We start from the raw sequence: 17,951 nt of genomic DNA, 5'->3' as shown, positions 1-17,951 counted from the left end.
GTGCTGTAATGAAGGTTTTATTTTTATTTTCAATGTGGTTTAAAATAGGAACTAGAGCAAAAATTACCTTACCAAGGCAAAAATAGGACAGTGATTAATGATTAAACAGAATGGGCTTCCTCTAGAAGGTAGCAAGTGTTCTTGGTTCTTTTGTTCTTTGGTTCAGTAAAATGTGTTAAACCATGTATTTTAAAAAGCTTGAAGTCCTCAGTTGTACTGACTATATATGCTCAAGTGATATATTTTGCAGACAAAGGTCCAGATTATGAGTGGCTTGTTAACACATCAAAAATACATTACAAAGTACACTTACACTCATAATAACACCATCTAATAAAACATATTTCTTTCCTAAGGCATTGAAAGTCCACAATTTCCAATTACTAGTGGTATATTCAACTCCTGGCCAGCAGGAGGAGGCAAAGAGAACCCCAGCAGAGCTGTTAAGTGTCACTTCCCTTACCCATAATCCCCAGTCATTCTCTTTGCCTCTATCACGGGAGGATGAGCGAAGATGGTGTCTGAAGATATTTAATCCTTTCATGGGTAATTTCCCTGCAAGCAAGGATTGGGGCTATGCTGTGTCCATGTCACTCTCTTTAATAAGAGTAATGGCGGCTTTTAATTTATAGCATCAGAGATTCTAGGCGATCGCAATGCAGGCCATTATCTAATGCAGCAGTGCTTTCTCCTTCTAGATGAGAGGTTTCTACCACTGACTGGTTTAAGAGAATAGGGATCGCAATATGCGCCACTTTCACGGACTGAATGGTTTGTTTTGTTTTCCCCATGTAGGAGGCTTATACTCTACAGTCAGGGAAATTAATAAAATGGACGGCATTTTGATTTGTTGTTTGCAATCACGCCTTTACCTCAGAACGGTTGGCGCCGCCATTTTATTGATTCCTCTAAGAGCACACTGCGTCATGAACAGGTTTCTTCAGTAATTATGCTCTTCATATTGTGAGTGTATCTCAGAGTTTTTATATGATTATAAAGCACTGAGTGTGTCTGAAGCCTGAGCTTAACTTTAGCCGGCTTCTGCAAAGTTCATATCTAGACTTCTGTCACTGACATATGATATACTGGTACGTATTATACATTTTTTATAATTCCCATTTCCTGACAGTTACCAGAAACGTTTGTGTTTCCTGTCATGCCTTTGACAGCCATTCTCAGATAATTAGATCCATTTAATCTATATCTGAATTCTTATATATTGGCTTGTCAGTCAGTGCATTGTATCTTGGGGATGAAACTGTATTTCTATGTTGAGACAGTTCCTCATGTCATGTTTTTTCTATCTATAATGCTTTTATTTTATTATGTAATGAAAGCACATAGTTGCATGGTTTGGAGATTCCATGGTGTTTGCTGCCATCTAGTGGCGATTAATTATAATGCTCCTTGGAATATGTTAGAAATTCCTTTTTGCACTCCTAATTTTTCTGTGTGTACCTTGACATACATATTTCTAATATGGGTACCATATTTTAATTCCTCTCAAGGGGAGGAGACTGACAGGTCTGTCTTTGCAACATATATCTGTATGTGGTAAAATACATTTTATGGGTGCCATAATTCCACTCTCTCATAGTGAGTTATGTTCAGCTATGACTGTTACTACATATTTTGGTAAGAAGAAAAGTACTTATTTCTCTTGTTAAGTGTATCCAGTCCACGGATCATACATTACTTATGGAATATATTCTCCTTCCCAACAGGAAGTTGCAAGAGTCCACCCACAGCAAAGCTGCTATATAGCTCCTCCCCTAACTGCCATACTCAGTCATTCTCTTGCAAGCCTCAACATAGATAGGAGGTCGTGAGAGTCTGTGTTTTCTCTTGTTAAGTGTATCCAGTCCACGGATCATCCATTACTTATGGGATATTAACTCCTCCCCAACAGGAAGTGCAAGAGGATTCACCTAGCAGGGCTGCTATATAGCTCCTCCCCTAACTGCCATTACCAGTCATTCTCTTGCACCCAACGAATAGATAGGATGTGTGAGAGGACTGTGGTGATTATACTTAGTTTCATACCTTCAATCAAAAGTTTGTTATTTTATAATAGCACCGGAGTGTGTTATTCCTTCTCTGGTAGAATTTGAAGAAGAATCTACCTGAGTTTTTCTATGATTTTAGCCGGAGTAGTTAAGATCATATTGCTGTTTCTCGGCCATCTGAGGAGAGGTAAACTTCAGATCAGGGGACAGCGGGCAGATTAATCTGCAAAGAGGTATGTAGCAGCTTATTATTTTCTGACAATGGAATTGATGAGAAAATTCTGCCATACCGATATAATGTAAACTCAGCCTTAAATGCAGTAGCAGCAACTGGTATCAGGCTGTCATGTATGTATATTTTACACTTCAGTATTCTGGGGAATGGCACTTCACTGGAATTATACTGTATGCATAAAACTTTAGCCTAATTTGCAGGGACTAGCAACAGGCTTTTTAATAACACTCAATTTATTAATGTTAAACGTTTTTTGCTGGCATGTAAAATCGTTTAATTTTCTGAGGTACTGGGTGAAAAAATGTTTTGGGCACTATTTTTTTTCCACTTGGCAGTCGTTTTATTTAATTTATGACAGTTTACTGATCTCTCTCACTGTTATGTGTGAGGGGGAGGGACCTTTTTTGGTGCTTTTGCTACGCATCAAAAAATTCAGTCAGAAGTTTATTGTCTTCCCTGCATGATCCGGTTCATCTCTACAGAACTCCGGGGTCTTCAAAACTTGTTTTGAGGGAGGTAATCACTCACAGCAGAGCTGTGAGATTGTAGTTGACTGTGATAAAAAAAAGTTTATTTCTGTATTTTTTTTTTTTTCTGCAAAATGAACGAAAAGAAGAGTTCTCTCTTTCCACTCACAAGAGTTCCCTTCTTGGGGACTCTTATAGATTCTGTAGAAATGAAGATTTACCTGACAGAAGACAGGTTAACAAAGCTTCAAAATGCATGCCATGTCCTTCATTCCATTCAACACCCGTCAGTAGCTCAATGCATGGAGGTGATCGGCTTAATGGTAGCAGCAATGGACATAGTACCCTTTGCACGTCTACATCTCAGACCGCTGCAATTGTGCATGCTAAGTCAGTGGAATGGGGATTACTCAGACTTGTCCCCTACTCTGAATCTGGATCAAGAGACCAGAAATTCTCTTCTATGGTGGCTTTCTCGGCCACATCTGTCCAGGGGGATGCCATTCAGCAGGCCGGACTGGACAATTGTAACAACAGACGCCAGCCTACTAGGTTGGGGCGCTGTCTGGAATTCTCTGAAGGCTCAGGGACAATGGAATCAGGAGGAGAGTCTCCTACCAATAAACATTCTGGAATTGAGAGCAGTTCTCAATGCCCTTCTGGCTTGGCCCCAGTTAACAACTCGGGGGTTCATCAGGTTTCAGTCGGACAACATCACGACTGTAGCTTACATCAACCATCAGGGAGGGACAAGAAGCTCCCTAGCAATGATGGAAGTATCAAAGATAATTCGCTGGGCAGAGTCTCACTCTTGCCACCTGTCAGCAATCCACATCCCGGGAGTGGAGAACTGGGAGGCGGATTTCTTAAGTCGTCAGACTTTTCATCCGGGGGAGTGGGAACTTCATCCGGAGGTCTTTGCCCAAATACTTCGACGTTGGGGCAAACCAGAGATAGATCTCATGGCGTCTCGACAGAACGCCAAGCTTCCTCGTTACGGGTCCAGATCCAGGGATCCGGGAGCGGTTCTTATAGATGCTTTGACAGCACCTTGGACCTTCGGGATGGCTTATGTGTTTCCACCCTTCCCGATGCTTCCTCGATTGATTGCCAGAATCAAACAGGAGAGAGCATCAGTGATTCTAATAACGCCTGCATGGCCACGCAGGACTTGGTATGCAGATCTAGTGGACATGTCATCCTGTCCACCTTGGTCGCTACCTCTGAAACAGGACCTTCTGATCCAGGGTCCCTTCAAACATCAAAATCTAATTTCTCTGAAGCTGACTGCTTGGAAATTGAACGCTTGATTTTATAAAAACGTGGTTTTTCTGAGTCAGTTATTGATACCTTAATACAGGCTAGGAAGCCTGTTACCAGAAAGATTTACCATAAGATATGGCGCAAATACTTATATTGGTGCGAATCCAAGAGTTACTCATGGAGTAAGGTTAGGATTCCGAGGATATTGTCTTTTCTACAAGAAGGTTTAGAAAAGGGTTTATCCGCTAGTTCCTTAAAGGGACAGATTTCAGCTCTGTCCATTCTTTTACACAAACGTCTGTCAGAAGTTCCGGACGTTCAAGCTTTTTGTCAGGCTTTAGCTAGGATCAAGCCTGTGTTTAAAACTGTTGCTCCACCATGGAGTTTGAACTTAGTTCTTAATGTTTTACAGGGGGTTCCGTTTGAACCCCTTCATTCCATTGATATCAAGTTGTTATCTTGGAAAGTTCTGTTTTTAATGGCGATTTCCTCGGCTCGAAGAGTCTCTGAGTTATCTGCCTTACATTATGATTCTCCTTATCTGATTTTTCATTCAGACAAGGTAGTTCTGCGTACTAAACCTGGGTTCCTACCTAAGGTGGTCACTAACAGGAATATCAATCAAGAGATTGTGGTTACATCTTTGTGTCCTAATCCTTCTTCGAAAAAGGAACGTCTGCTACACAATCTAGATGTAGTCCGTGCCCTGAAATTTTATCTACAGGCAACTAAGGATTTTCGACAAACGTCTTCCCTGTTTGTCGTTTATTCTGGTCAGAGGAGAGGTCAAAAAGCTTCGGCTACCTCTCTCTCCTTTTGGCTTCGTAGCATAATACGGTTAGCCTATGAGACTGCTGGACAGCAGCCTCCTGAAAGAATTACAGCACATTCTACTAGAGCTGTGGCTTCCACTTGGGCCTTTAAGAATGAGGCTTCTGTTGAACAGATTTGCAAGGCTGCAACTTGGTCTTCTCTTCATACTTTTTCCAAATTTTACAAATTTGACACTTTTGCTTCTTCGGAGGCTGTTTTTGGGAGAAAGGTTCTTCAGGCAGTGGTTCCTTCCGTATAAAGAGCCTGCCTGTCCCTCCCGTCATCCGTGTACTTTAGCTTTGGTATTGGTATCCCATAAGTAATGGATGATCCGTGGACTGGATACACTTAACAAGAGAAAACATAATTTATGCTTACCTGATAAATTTATTTCTCTTGTAGTGTATCCAGTCCACGGCCCGCCCTGTCACTTTAAGGCAGGTAATTTTTCCATTAAACTACAGTCACCACTGTACCCTATGGTTTTCCTTTCTCTGCATGTTTTCGGTCGAATGACTGGTAATGGCAGTTAGGGGAGGAGCTATATAGCAGCTCTGCTGGGTGAATCCTCTTGCACTTCCTGTTGGGGAGGAGTTAATATCCCATAAGTAATGGATGATCCGTGGACTGGATACACTACAAGAGAAATAAATTTATCAGGTAAGCATAAATTATGTTTTTTTATACTTAGTTTATTCTTCAATCAAAAGTTTGTTATTTTTAAATGGCACCGGAGTGTGCTGTTTATCTCAGGCAGTATTTGGAAGAAGAATCTGCCTGCGTTTTTCTATGATCTTAGCAGACGTAACTAAGATCCATTTGCTGTTCTCACACATTCTGAGGAGTGAGGTACTTCAGAGGGGGAATGGCGTGCAGGTTTTCCTGCAGATAAGGTATGTGCAGTAAAATATTTTTCTAGGAATGGAATTGACTAAGAAAATACTGCTGATACCGAAGTAATGTAAGTAAAGCCTTAAATGCAGCGATAGCGACTGGTATCAGGCTTATTAATAGAGATACATACTCTTAAAAAAATGTGTTTTAAAACGTTTGCTGGCATGTTTAATCGTTTTTTAACGTACATTGGTGATAACACTGTAATGTTGGTATAGCCTTAAATGCAGTAAAAGCGACTGGTTTCAGGCTTATTAATAGAGATACATACTCTTGTAAAAATGTGTTTTAAAATGTTTGCTGGCATGTTTAATCATTTTTTAACATATGTTTGGTGATAAAACTTATTGGGGCCTAAGTTTTTTCCACATGGCTGGCTTAAATTTTGCATAGAAACAGTTAACTGAAGCTTCCCACTGTTGTAATATGAGTGGCAAGGGCCTAATTTAGCGCTTTTTTGCGCAGTTAAAATTACAAAATGAATCATCCAGATTCCCTCAGCAGTCCCATGAATACTACAGGACATTTCTAAAGGGCTAAAAAGACTTCCAAAATCGTTTATAGGGAAGGTAATCCACAGCTCTGCTGTGGCAGTTTGTTGTGTCTGTTTTTAAAAACGTCTATGTCGTTTTTTTGATCTGTTTTTTGCATTAAGGGGTTAATCATCCATTTGCAAGTGGGTGCAATGCTCTGTTACCTTATTACATGTACTGTAAAAACTAGTCTCATTATTAGTCTGTTCTAACATGTCTGACATAGAGGAAGCTCTGTGTTCATTATGTTTTAAAGCCATGGTGGAACCCCATCTTAGAATGTGTACCAGATGTACTGATTTCATGTTAAACAATAAAGATCATTTGTTGTCTTTAAAAACATTATCACCAGAGGATTCTGTCGTGGGGGTAGTTATGCCGACTAACTCTCCCCACGTGTCAGACCTTTTGACTCCCGCTTTAGGGACTCACGCTCAAATGGCGCCAAGTACATCAAGGGCACCCATAGCGTTTATTTTACCAGGTGATTCTGTCGAGGGGAAAGTTATGCCGACTAACTCTCCCCACGTGTCAGACCCTTCGACTCCCGCTTCAGGGACTCACGCTCAAATGGTGCCAAGTACATCAAGGGCGTCCATAGCGTTTATTTTACAAGACATGGCAAAGTTGGTGAATAATACTCTGGCAGCAGTATTAGTAAGACTACCTGAAATTAAAGGAAAGCAGATAGCTCTGGGGGTAGATACAGAGCATACAGACGCTTTAAGAACCATGTATGATACTACCTCCCAATATGCTTAGTCTGTGGGTGATTTTTTTTTTTTGACTCAGGGAAGATGATTTAACCTGATTCTGATATTTCTACATTTAAAATTTATGCTTGAGAACCTCCACTTGTTGCTCAGGGAGGCTTTGGCTGCCCTGAATGAATGTGTACAATCGCAGGGCCAGAGAAATTGTGTAGACTGGATAAATAATATGCAGTGCCGGTGTGTACTGATGTTTTTCCAATACCTAAAGAGGTTTATTAATTTTTTTTTAATAAGGAATGGGATAGACCAGGTGTGCCATTCTCTTCCCCTCCTATTTTTTAGAAGAATGTTTTCTAATAGTTACGACCACACGGGACTTCTGGCAGACAGTTCCTAAGGTGGAGAAAAGAGTTTCTACTCTAGCTAGGCGTACCACTACAGTTGTGCTTTTTAGATCCAATGGATAAAAAATGTTTATTCAACAGGGTTTTATCCTGCAGCCCCTTGCATACATTGCTTCTGTCACTGCTGCTGCGGCGTTCTGGGTTGAGTCTCTTGATGAGGCTTTACAGTTAGCGACTCCATTGGATGAATATATTTGACAAGCTTATGCTAGCCAATTCCTTTGTTTTCTGATGCCTTTGTTCATTTGACTAGACTAACGGCTAAGAATTCTGTTTTTTACTATACTGGCGCGCAGAGCGCTATGGCTTATATCATGGTCAGCTGTCGTGACTTTAATAAATAAGCTACTTAACTTCCCTTCAAGGGGCAGACCCTATTCGGGCCTGGTTTGAAGGAGATTATTGCTTATATCACTGGAGGAAAAGGTCATGCCCTTCCTCAGGATAGGTCCAAATCAAGGGCCAAGAAAGGTCTAATTTTCGTGCCTTTTAAAACTTCAGGGCAGGTGTGGCATCCACTTCCTCTAAGGCAAAACAAGAGGGAATTTTTGCTCAGTCCAAGGCGGTCTGGAGACAATCGGACCTGGAACAAAGATAAGCAGGCCAAGGAGCCTGCTGCTGCCTCTAAGGCAGCATGAAGGAACGGACCCCTATCCGGTAACGGATCCTATAGGGGGCAGATTTTCATTCTTCGCCCAGGCGTGGGCAAGAGATGCCCAGGATCCTTAGGCATTGGAATTTATATCCCAGAGATATCTTCTGGATTTTCAAAGATTCCCCCCCAAAAAAGGGGAGATTTCGCCTTTCCAATTATCTGCAAACCAGATAAAGAAGGAGGCATTCTTACATTGTGTACGAGATCCATCCAGTTCCAAGAGAGGAACAGGGACAGAGTTTTTACTCAAATCTGTTTGTGGTTCCCAAGGAGAGGGAACCTTCAGACCTATTTTGGATCTAAAGATCTTAAACAAATTCCTCAGAATTCCGTCTTTTAAGATGGAAACTATTCGTACCATCTTAACTATGATCCAGGAGAGTCAATAGAGGACTTCAATGGATTTGAAGGATGTTTATCCTCACATTGTGATGCATAAAGATCACCATCGTTTTTCAGGTTTGCCTTTCTAGACAGGCATTACCAGTTTGTAGCTCTTTCCGTTGGGATATCTACAGCCCCAAGAATCTTTATGGAGGTTCTGGGGTCACTTTGGCGGTCCTTAGGCCGCGGGGCATAGAAGTGGCCCCTTATTTAGACAACATCCTGATACAGGCGTCAAACATCCAAATTGCCAAGTCTCATACGGACGTAGTACTGGCATTTCTGAGATCACATGGGTGGAAAGTGAACAAGGAAAGAGTTCTCTATCCCCAATCTCAAGGGTTTCCCTCTTAGGGACTCTGATAGATTCTGTAGAAATGAAAATTTACCTGACGTAGTCCAGGTTGTCAAAGTTTCTAAATTTCTGCCGTGTTTTTCATTCCATCCGCGCCCTTCGGTGGCTCAGTACATGAATGAAATCGGCTTAATGGTAGCGGCAAGGGACATAGTACCGTTTGCACGTCTACATTTCAGACCACTGCAACTATGCATGCTATTCAGTCGGACAATATACACCACTGTGGTTTACATCAGCCATCAAGGGGGAACAGAAGTTCCCTAGCGATGTTAGAAGTCTTACAATAATTCACTGGACAGAGACTCACTCTTGTCTATCAGCTATCCATATCCCAGGTGTTGAGAACTGGGAGGTGGTTTTTCTAAGTCGTCAGACTTTTCTTCCGGGGGAGTGGGATTTCCTCCGGAGGTCAAGACCAAGCAGGAGAGGGCTTTGGTGTTTTTGTCAGCGCCTGCGTAGCCACGCAGGACCTGGTATGCAGATCTGGTGGACATGTCATCCTTTCCATCACGGTCTCTGCTTCTGAGACAGGTCCCTCTACCTCAGGGTCCTTTCAACCATCTAAATAGAATCAATCTGAGATGGACTGCCTGGAGACTGAACGCTTGATGTCATCAAAGCATGGCTTCTCCGAGTCAGTCATTGATACCTTAATACAGACATGAAAGCCTGTCTCTAGGAAAATTGAACATAGATATGGTGTAAATATCTGATTGTTATGAATCCAAGGGTTACTCATGGAGTAAAGTCTGGATTCCCAGGATATTATCTTTTCTCCAAGATGTTTTGGAGAAAAGGGTTGTCAGCTAATTCCTTAAAAGGGACAGATTTTTACTCTGTCTATTTTTTTGCACAAGCGTCTGGCAGGTATTCTAGACGTTCAGGCATTTGGTCAGGCTTTGGTTAGATCCAAGCCTGTGTTTAAAACTGTTGCTCCACCATGGAGCTTAAACCTGGTTCTTAAGGTTCTTCAAGAAGTTCCGTTTGAACCTTTTTTTGTTCCATAGATATCAATCTTTATCTTGGAAAGTTCCTTTTGGGTAGCTATTTCCTCGACTCGTAGAGTCTCCAAGTTATCTGTGTTACAATGTGATTCTCCTTATCTGGTCCTTCGTACGGATAAGGTAGTCCTGCGTACCAACCTGGGTTTTTTCCTAAGGTGGTATCTAACAAGAACATCACTCAAGAGATAGTTGTTCCATGCTTGTATCCTAATCCTTCCTCAAAGAAGGAACGTCTATTACACAATATTGGACGTGGTTTGTGCTTTAAAGTTTTACTTACAAGCTACTACAGTTTTCATCAAACGTTCACCTTGTTTGTTGTCTATTCTGGACAGAGGAGAGGTCAAAAGACTTCGGCAGCCTCTCTGTCTTTTTGGTTAAAAAGCATAATTCATTTCGCTTATGAGACTGCTGGACAGCAGCCTCCTTAAGGGATTACAGCTCATTCTACTAGAGCTGTGGTTTTCACTTGGGCCTTTTTTAAATGTGGCTTCTGTTGAACAGATTTACAAGACGGAGTCTTGGTCTGCGCTTCATACTTTTTCAAATTTAACAAATTTGATACCTTGCTTCTTCGGAGGCTATTTTTGGGAGAAAGGGTTTCTTACAGGCAGTGGTAACTTCCGTTTAAGTACCTGCCTTGTCCCTCCCATCATCCGTGTACTTTAGCTTTGGTATTGGTATTCCATAAGTAATGGATGATCCGTGGACTGGATACACTTAACAAGAGAAAACATAATTTATGCTTACCTGATAAATTTATTTCTCTTGTAGTGTATCCAGTCCACGGCCCGCCCTGTCACTTTAAGGCAGGTAATTTTTTCATTTGAACTACAGTCACCACTGCACCCTATGGTTTTTCCTTTCTCTGCATGTTTTCGGTCGAATGACTGAGTATGGCAGTTAGGGGAGGAGCTATATAGCAGCTTTGCTGTGGGTGGACTCTTGCAACTTCCTGTTGGGAAGGAGAATATATTCCATAAGTAATGGATGATCCGTGGACAGGATACACTACAAGAGAAATAAATTTATCCGGTAAGCATAAATTATGTTTTTTCTAGAATCTACTCAAATAGATTAAAGTAGAAACCTGGAAGGTTACCTAAGGAAAATGTTTCTACTCCTGGATCTACAGTGACAACCTGTGGCTGTATTGCGATGATTGCTGGAGCGACTTTTTTTTATGCAACTTCTTGTCCGATCTGATTCAGAGCAGACTAGATTAGAGGAGATCCAGGATAGGATCAAGACACTAGAGTCTTGGTCTGTTAACCTACTCTGTCTCTACCCTTTACGGACAAGCCTTTATTTGGTTCTGGTCTAGCTGAGACCTTTTCAAGGATTCTGGTGGAAAGGGATCCTCCTAATTCAAGTCAAGAAGGCTAGACATAAGGGTTTCCAGAATTCTATTTTTCATTTCTTTTACATCTTCAAAGGACAAGCGTCTTCTTTCTCTTCTTCATGGCTGGAGCAATCCAGGACTTCTTGGAAGTCCAGTCATCCTTGGAATAAGGGGAAACAATCTAAATCGGCATGAAGGGGCCGCCCCCAATTTAATCCTGGATCAGGTAGGAGGCAGGCTTTCTTTCTTCCCAGTTTGGATCCCAGTTGTCCGAGATCCTTGGACTATGGAAATAGTATCCCAGGGATACAGGGTAGGGTTTTAGTCTTGCTCCCCCAGGGGCAGATTTAAAAGGGAAAAAAAAATGTCCTATCAAGATTATCTTCAAAAAAGTGAAGAGAGAGATCCTACTCCCAGCTGATGAGTAGCAATATCCACAAAACAGCTGTCCTGGGATTGGTCTGATTCACTGTTCTATGCCTAGCTAAGCTTAAAAGCTGTGTATACAGCAATGCTATGGCGTAAAGGGAAGTCTACCTAAGAGCAGATAGCATAAGAGACCTATCTTCTCTGGTAGTGATTGTTCCAGTTCCTGTAGCAAGAAGGCCAATGTAGCCTAGTGATTAGCTTTGTGGCGTTACAACCCAAAGGTTGTTGGTTTGTATCCAACTGCTGGGGTTGGATGTCCCTTTAAAAGAGGGATGCGTATCTTCATGTTCCCATTCTCTGAGAACATCACATTTTCTGCGGTTTGCTTTTCTAGACAAACTCTTACAATTTGTTGCCCTTCCCTTTGACCTTGCTACGGCTCTTCAAATCTTTATAAGGGTTCTAGGGGCCCTTTTGGCAGTGGTCAGATATCAGGAAATAGAGGTGGTGCCATACCTGAACGACATCTTGGTTCAAGCGCCATCTTTTCAGCTAGCAAGATCTCATACAGGGATGTTGTTCTCTTTTCTACGTTCCCACGGGTGGAAAGTGAATCTGGAAAAGAGCTCCCTAGTACCAGATACCAGTGTGTGTTTTTTGGGAACAATTATAGATTCTCTATCCATGAAAAAAAATTTGGACGGATGTCAGAAAATACAATTTTCTTGCTTCATGCTTTTCTCTTCAGTCTTTTATCCGTCCTTCAGTGGCTCAATGCATGGAGGTGATTGGTCTGATGGTTGCTTCCATGGACATCATTCCTTTTGCTCGGTTCCATCTGAGACCTCTACAGCTATGCATGCTCAGTCAATGGAACTGAGACCACTCAGATCTCTCACAGAGGATAGCTCTGGATCCCCTAACAAGAGACTCTCTCTCATGGTAGATTTCGCAGGACCATCCGTCTCGGGGTACATGCTTCCTAAGAACTTCCTGGGTGATTGTGACCACGGACGCCAGACTGTTAGGCTGGGGAGCAGTTTGGGGCTCCTTAAAAGCTCAGGATCTTTGGACTCGAGAGGAGTCTGCTCTTCCCATAAACATCTTAGAGTTGAGAGCAATCTTTAATGCCTTGGCAGCTTGGCCTCAACTAACTTTGGTCCAGTTTATCAGATTCCAATCGGACAATATCACCTCGGTGGCATACACCAACCACTAGGGAAGAACTCAGAGTTCATTAGCAATGAAGGAGAATGACCTGCATTCTTCAGTGGGCTGAATTTCACTATTGTCTACTATCTGCCATCCACATTCCAGAGGGTGGACAACTGGGAAGCTGATTTTCTGAACAGGCAGACCTTTCATCCCTGGGAGTGGGCTCTCCATCTGGAGGTATTCTCCATGATAACCCTCAGGTTGGGGTTTCCGGAGCTGGATCTGATGGTGTCACGTCGAAATGCCAAGTTTCCAAAGTACGGTTCAAAATCAAGAGATCCACAAGCCATTCTGATAGATGCTCTGGTGGTACCTTGGAACTTCGGTCTAGCATACCTTTTCCTCCGTTTGCTCTCCTTCCACGAGTCATTGCTCGTATCAAAAAGGAGGGAGTGTCTGTGATTCTAATAGCTCCTGCCTGGCCTCACAGGATCTGGCTCGCGGATCTGGTGAAAATGTCATCTTTTCCACCTTGGAGGTTACCTCTGAGGAAGGACCTTCTACTTCAGGGTCCCTTCCTACATCCAAATCTGGATTCTCTGAAGCTAACTGCTAGGAGATTGAACACCTACTTTTGGCTAGGCGTGACTTCTCTGAGAAGGTCATTGATACCATGCTACAGGCTCATAAGCCTGTTACTTGCAAGATTTACCATAAGATATAGCGTAATTACCTTCATTGGTGTGAATGGAAAGGTTTCTCTTGGAGCAGGGTAAGGAGAAAGGTTTGTCAGACAGCTCTCTGAAGGGTCAGATTTCTGCACTGTCTATTCTTTTACACAAATGTCTGGCAGATCTGTCAGATGTTTAATTTTTTATTCAGGCCATGGTCAGGATCAGTCCTGTGTTTAAACCTGTTGCTCCTCCTTGAAGTCTTAATCTTGTTCTTAAAGTTTTGCAGCAGGCTCTGTGTGAGGCAATGCATTCTGTTGATATTAAATTGTTATCTTGAAAGGTTTTGTTTCTTCTTGCTATTTCTTCTGCTTGCAGAGTTTCAGAGCTTTCGGCTCTCCAATGTGATTCCGCTAACTTTATTTTTCAGCAGGATAAGGCGGTCCTCCGTACTATGCTGGGATTTCTTCATAAGGTAGTATCGGATCGCAATATCAATCAGGAAATTGTTGTTCCTTCTTTTTGTCCCAATCCTTCTTCTCAGAAGGAACTCCTTTTGCATAACCTTGACGTTGTGCATGCTCTAAAATTTTACCTTCAAGCAACTAAAGATTTTCGGCAATCTTCTGCCCTGTTTGTTGTTTTCTCTGGTAAGCGTAAAGGTCAAAAGGCCACTTCTACTTCTCTTTCTCCCTGGTTAAGAAGTGTTATCCGATTAGCATATGGACAACAGCCTCCTGAGAGAATTACGGCTCATTATTCTTCCTGGGCTTTCAAAAATGAAGCATCCGTGGAGAAAATCTGCAAGGCGGCCACTTGATCCTCTTTGCATACTTTTCCAAATTCTACAAATTTGGGAGGAAAGTTCTTCAAGCAGTGGTGCCTTCTGTTTAGATACGCCTGTCTTGTTCTCCCTCCCTTTCATTCTGTGTCCTCTAGCTTGGGTATTGGTTCCCACTAGTAATTGAAAATCGTGGACTCTCCATGCCTTAGGAAAGAAAACCAAATTTATGCTTGCCTGATCAATTTCTTTCTTTCTGGGCATGGAGAGTCCACGATCCGCCCTTTTTTAGTTTAGGATGCCAGAAGTTTTTGGTATAAGCCTCAGGCACCTCTATACCCTTGTGTTATCTTCTTTTTCCATTTTCCTTCGGCCGAATGACTGGGGATTATGGGTAAGGGAAGTGACACTTAACAGCTTTGCTGGGGTGCTCTTTGCCTCCTCCTGCTGGCAAGGAGTTGAATAGCCCACTAGTAATTGGAAATCGTGGACTCTCCATGCCTGGAAAGAAAGTAATTTATCAGGTAAGCATAAATTTTGTTTTTAAAAAAATATTGCACAAAAAGATATAAAGGTTTAAAGATATGAGGTCTCAGACAAAGGGCTTTAACATTGAGATACATACATATATATACGTGTGTATATATAACATCTATGGGGGAATGCGTTATCGTACCCGCAATATCCTAATACGGCATTTTACACATGTTTGGGTAAGTGTGCAAATGAAAACAGTTTACTTTCAACTCATAATATGAGCACAACCCGATGTGCGCAAAAAGCTTACTTCTAGCGCAGTTAACGTTCAAGCGGGAGTGTTAAATAACGCTCCAATTACAATCTAGCCCAAAATGTTTGCTTTTTTCCTGTACCTTTCCCCTTTACAAAATCAAGGAAGATATAATTAAGAACTGAAGCCTCAAGTATATCATGTACATCAGTTGCAAAATAAAAACTGACAGGCAGTAGAAAATAACCTTTTTGTATAATGTATAATGTTTATGTGCCTTTTACCAAGATATATAGAAATAGATATGAAACATACATAATCTGACTTGTATTATATAAACCCCTTCTACAGGGCTAGGTAATAATGTATTCAAAATATAACAGGATGACTGATATATTTGATGGATTGTGTTGTCATGTTTTGTGAAACCTGATGACTGATACCTGACACCTTTGTAACAAATAATTGTCTGCAGAGCATAAAATGTATGGGTCTTGCTTGGTAATGTTTATTCTTGTATATGAAATAGCATTTTTTGCTCTTTAAAACAGCAAACCTATTAAAAATGTACTGAGCTTGCAGGGAAAGCAGGCCACCTTATCTAATCATTTAACCTTTTTGTGACTGGGTTAAAGTGTCTACATCGGAACAACTGTTCCGATGTAGACAAATTGAAACCACGCGATCGTGCACACGATTGCGAGATTTCAATTATTGGATCGCGTCTTGGGGGCGTCCCTACAACCCTAGGAACGCCCTCCAGGCCGCAATCAAATCCTGGAAGCACAGAAGGCTTCAGGACAGCCGTTGGCTATGACGTTCTTTTCCGTCATAACGGCTCTAAAGCCCAGTGTAATTATGATGGAATAGAACAGCATAACGGCATTAAAAGGTTAATAAACACAAATGTGTTTTTTTGACTGTATACACAAAGCCTTAAAGAACAATTGAAAATTAACATTTTAGTTCTGCACCTTCTTATTTACATAACATTTCTGGACCCATTACTGCAATATTGACATTTTCAGTATAGATGGCCCATTTAAAGGGTAAAATCAACTATTTAAATGACAATATAAAGGTAAATTAGCTATTTGTAAACAATGGATCATTAGGAACACATTAAAGGGGAGAACAGTTTACGTTACACTGTCCTTTTAATGTCTGACTCCTGATGTTTAATGTATGACTCCTGCTGTCTTATTCTTGACACCTAACTCTTGCTGTCTGATGCCTGACACCTGCTGTCTAATGCATGAGGTAGGATGGAGTAACAAGTTCAGTGCATGAAGGATTAATGATGGTGATTTGGAGGAGAGAGAGAATGTCCTCCGATGGACACGGTAGGTATGAGAAATCATTAATTCTGTGAGCTCAAGGAGGTGAAAGAGAATAAAAAGAAACTGATAATATTGTCGCATAGTAATAAGAGCTGGAAGTAATCATCCCTATGACTGCTAATGTGACCTCAACTTGTGTTTCCACAGAGAGAGAAGCGTCGTATACTTTTTCTTTACAATGATTTACTGCGTAAACGAGAAACATATGCAGATATAAAGCGAAAAATTATCATGCACAGAGCAAAGATAAATACATTGTTGGTAAGTACAGGCTTTTTTTAATAAGCAGATTTTCATTTTCTGAGTTATAAGCTCTTCACAACAAATGTGTGTCCCATACAGGCAAGGAGTCTAATGGCCACTATATATCGGCACTTCAAGTTCCTGCACAAATTTATCCGCCGGCGGTGCGCAGTGTGTAATGAAGCTGAGCAGAAAGACAGCTATGTGTGCAGAACACCAGACTGTGGAACAGTATACTGCAGGCAATGCTGGCGGGACATGAATAAATTCTGCTTTGCCTGTGAACCATATGAGGACTTCACCTCCGCAGATGACACAGAAGAGGAACTGTGACATGGAGCAGCCCAGAGCATTGCTGAGATTTACGTATTTATGTGCAAAAAATACATAGCAGAAACCAAGCTTTGTAAGAGATCTAACTACGTGTAGTGCAGCGTCTTTTGTTTTTTTATCTAGTCTACATGTATAGTGGTTGTCACCTACTGGGGTACCTTGCAGTTACTTTACCCATAACCTTAAACTCTCCTACTCCTGCTTTACTCCCAGGGGTCAAGTTCTACAAAAGTAAGTGTGGGAACTCGTCCTCACAATTATTATTGTTTTACATACACACACTGTATTTATATGTATATAATCTATACACTTTGGTTAATGAAAGCAAATTAAATCCAATAAAGGGTGGAATGGTTGCCTTTGAGCCTGAGAATCCTCCTCTGTCACAGAGTCTCACCCACTTATTTATGCTGTGGGGAGCTAAATAACCCCAGAGCAAGCCACACAGAAATGTAAGCATCATGTGTTCCACACATTGCAGGGTGATCACACAGTAGGACCACTGATAGGCTTGCATTTAGTGTATTGTAGGAAGTATTACTGCCCATTACTAGAGGATCTCACTATCCCTCTAACCAGACTGTGCTCCAGCTACTCCCGCCAGCAGTGTTTAGTAAAGTGTTTCTGTTCTCTGTCCAGAGGGAACTTAGTTCATCCTGCACAAATAGTGCAGGAACTCCGTTACCATGCGTTCCCACTGGACTTAACCCCTGTTTACTCCTCACATCAATAAAATCATGTGACCCCCATCCCATTAATCCTATACTTAAACAATGGGAGTTTTGGTTATCAGCCAGTAAGCTTCTATCCCCTATCCCACAGACCAATAATGCACAAGCACTGTCTTTCCGTTTGTTTCAAAACCAAAGAAACAGATTTAAAGGGACAGTCTAGTCATAATTAAACTTTCATAATTCATATAGGGCATGCCATTTTAAACAACTTTATAATTTACTTTTATCATCAAATTTGCTTTGTTCTCTTGGTATTTTTTGTTGAAAGCTAAACCTAGGTAGGCTTGTATGCTAATGTCTATGCCCTTGAAGGCCACCTCTTATCTCAGTGTAGTTTAACAGTTTTTTACAGCCAGAGAGCACTAGTTCCTGTGCGTCATATAGATAACACTGTGCTCACTCCCAGGGAATTATTTATGATTCAGCACTGATTGTCTAAAATGCAAGTCTGCCAAAAGAACTGAAATAAGGAGGCAGTCTGCAGAGGCTTAGAGTTGGTTATGCAAAACTGGGGAATGGGTAAC

At 41.5% G+C, this 17,951-nt stretch overlaps 1 protein-coding gene across 1 annotated transcript in view; it reads left to right on the top strand.

Annotated features, from left to right (window-relative positions):
- The window catches only part of DCST1 (DC-STAMP domain containing 1), a 136,712-nt gene extending 120,019 nt beyond the window's left edge, over positions 1–16,693 (top strand). Inside the window, exons 18-19 of the mRNA XM_053719665.1 lie at positions 16,265–16,378; positions 16,460–16,693. Coding sequence (XP_053575640.1) covers positions 16,265–16,378; positions 16,460–16,693 — 348 coding nt within the window. The remainder of the gene's footprint in view (positions 1–16,264; positions 16,379–16,459) is intronic.
- Positions 16,694–17,951: the final 1,258 nt, after the last annotated feature.

The sequence above is a fragment of the Bombina bombina genome, chromosome 1 (genome assembly GCF_027579735.1).
Source record: "Bombina bombina isolate aBomBom1 chromosome 1, aBomBom1.pri, whole genome shotgun sequence".
Lineage (NCBI taxonomy): Eukaryota > Metazoa > Chordata > Amphibia > Anura > Bombinatoridae > Bombina > Bombina bombina.
This window is presented reverse-complemented; position numbering and strand designations above follow the sequence as displayed.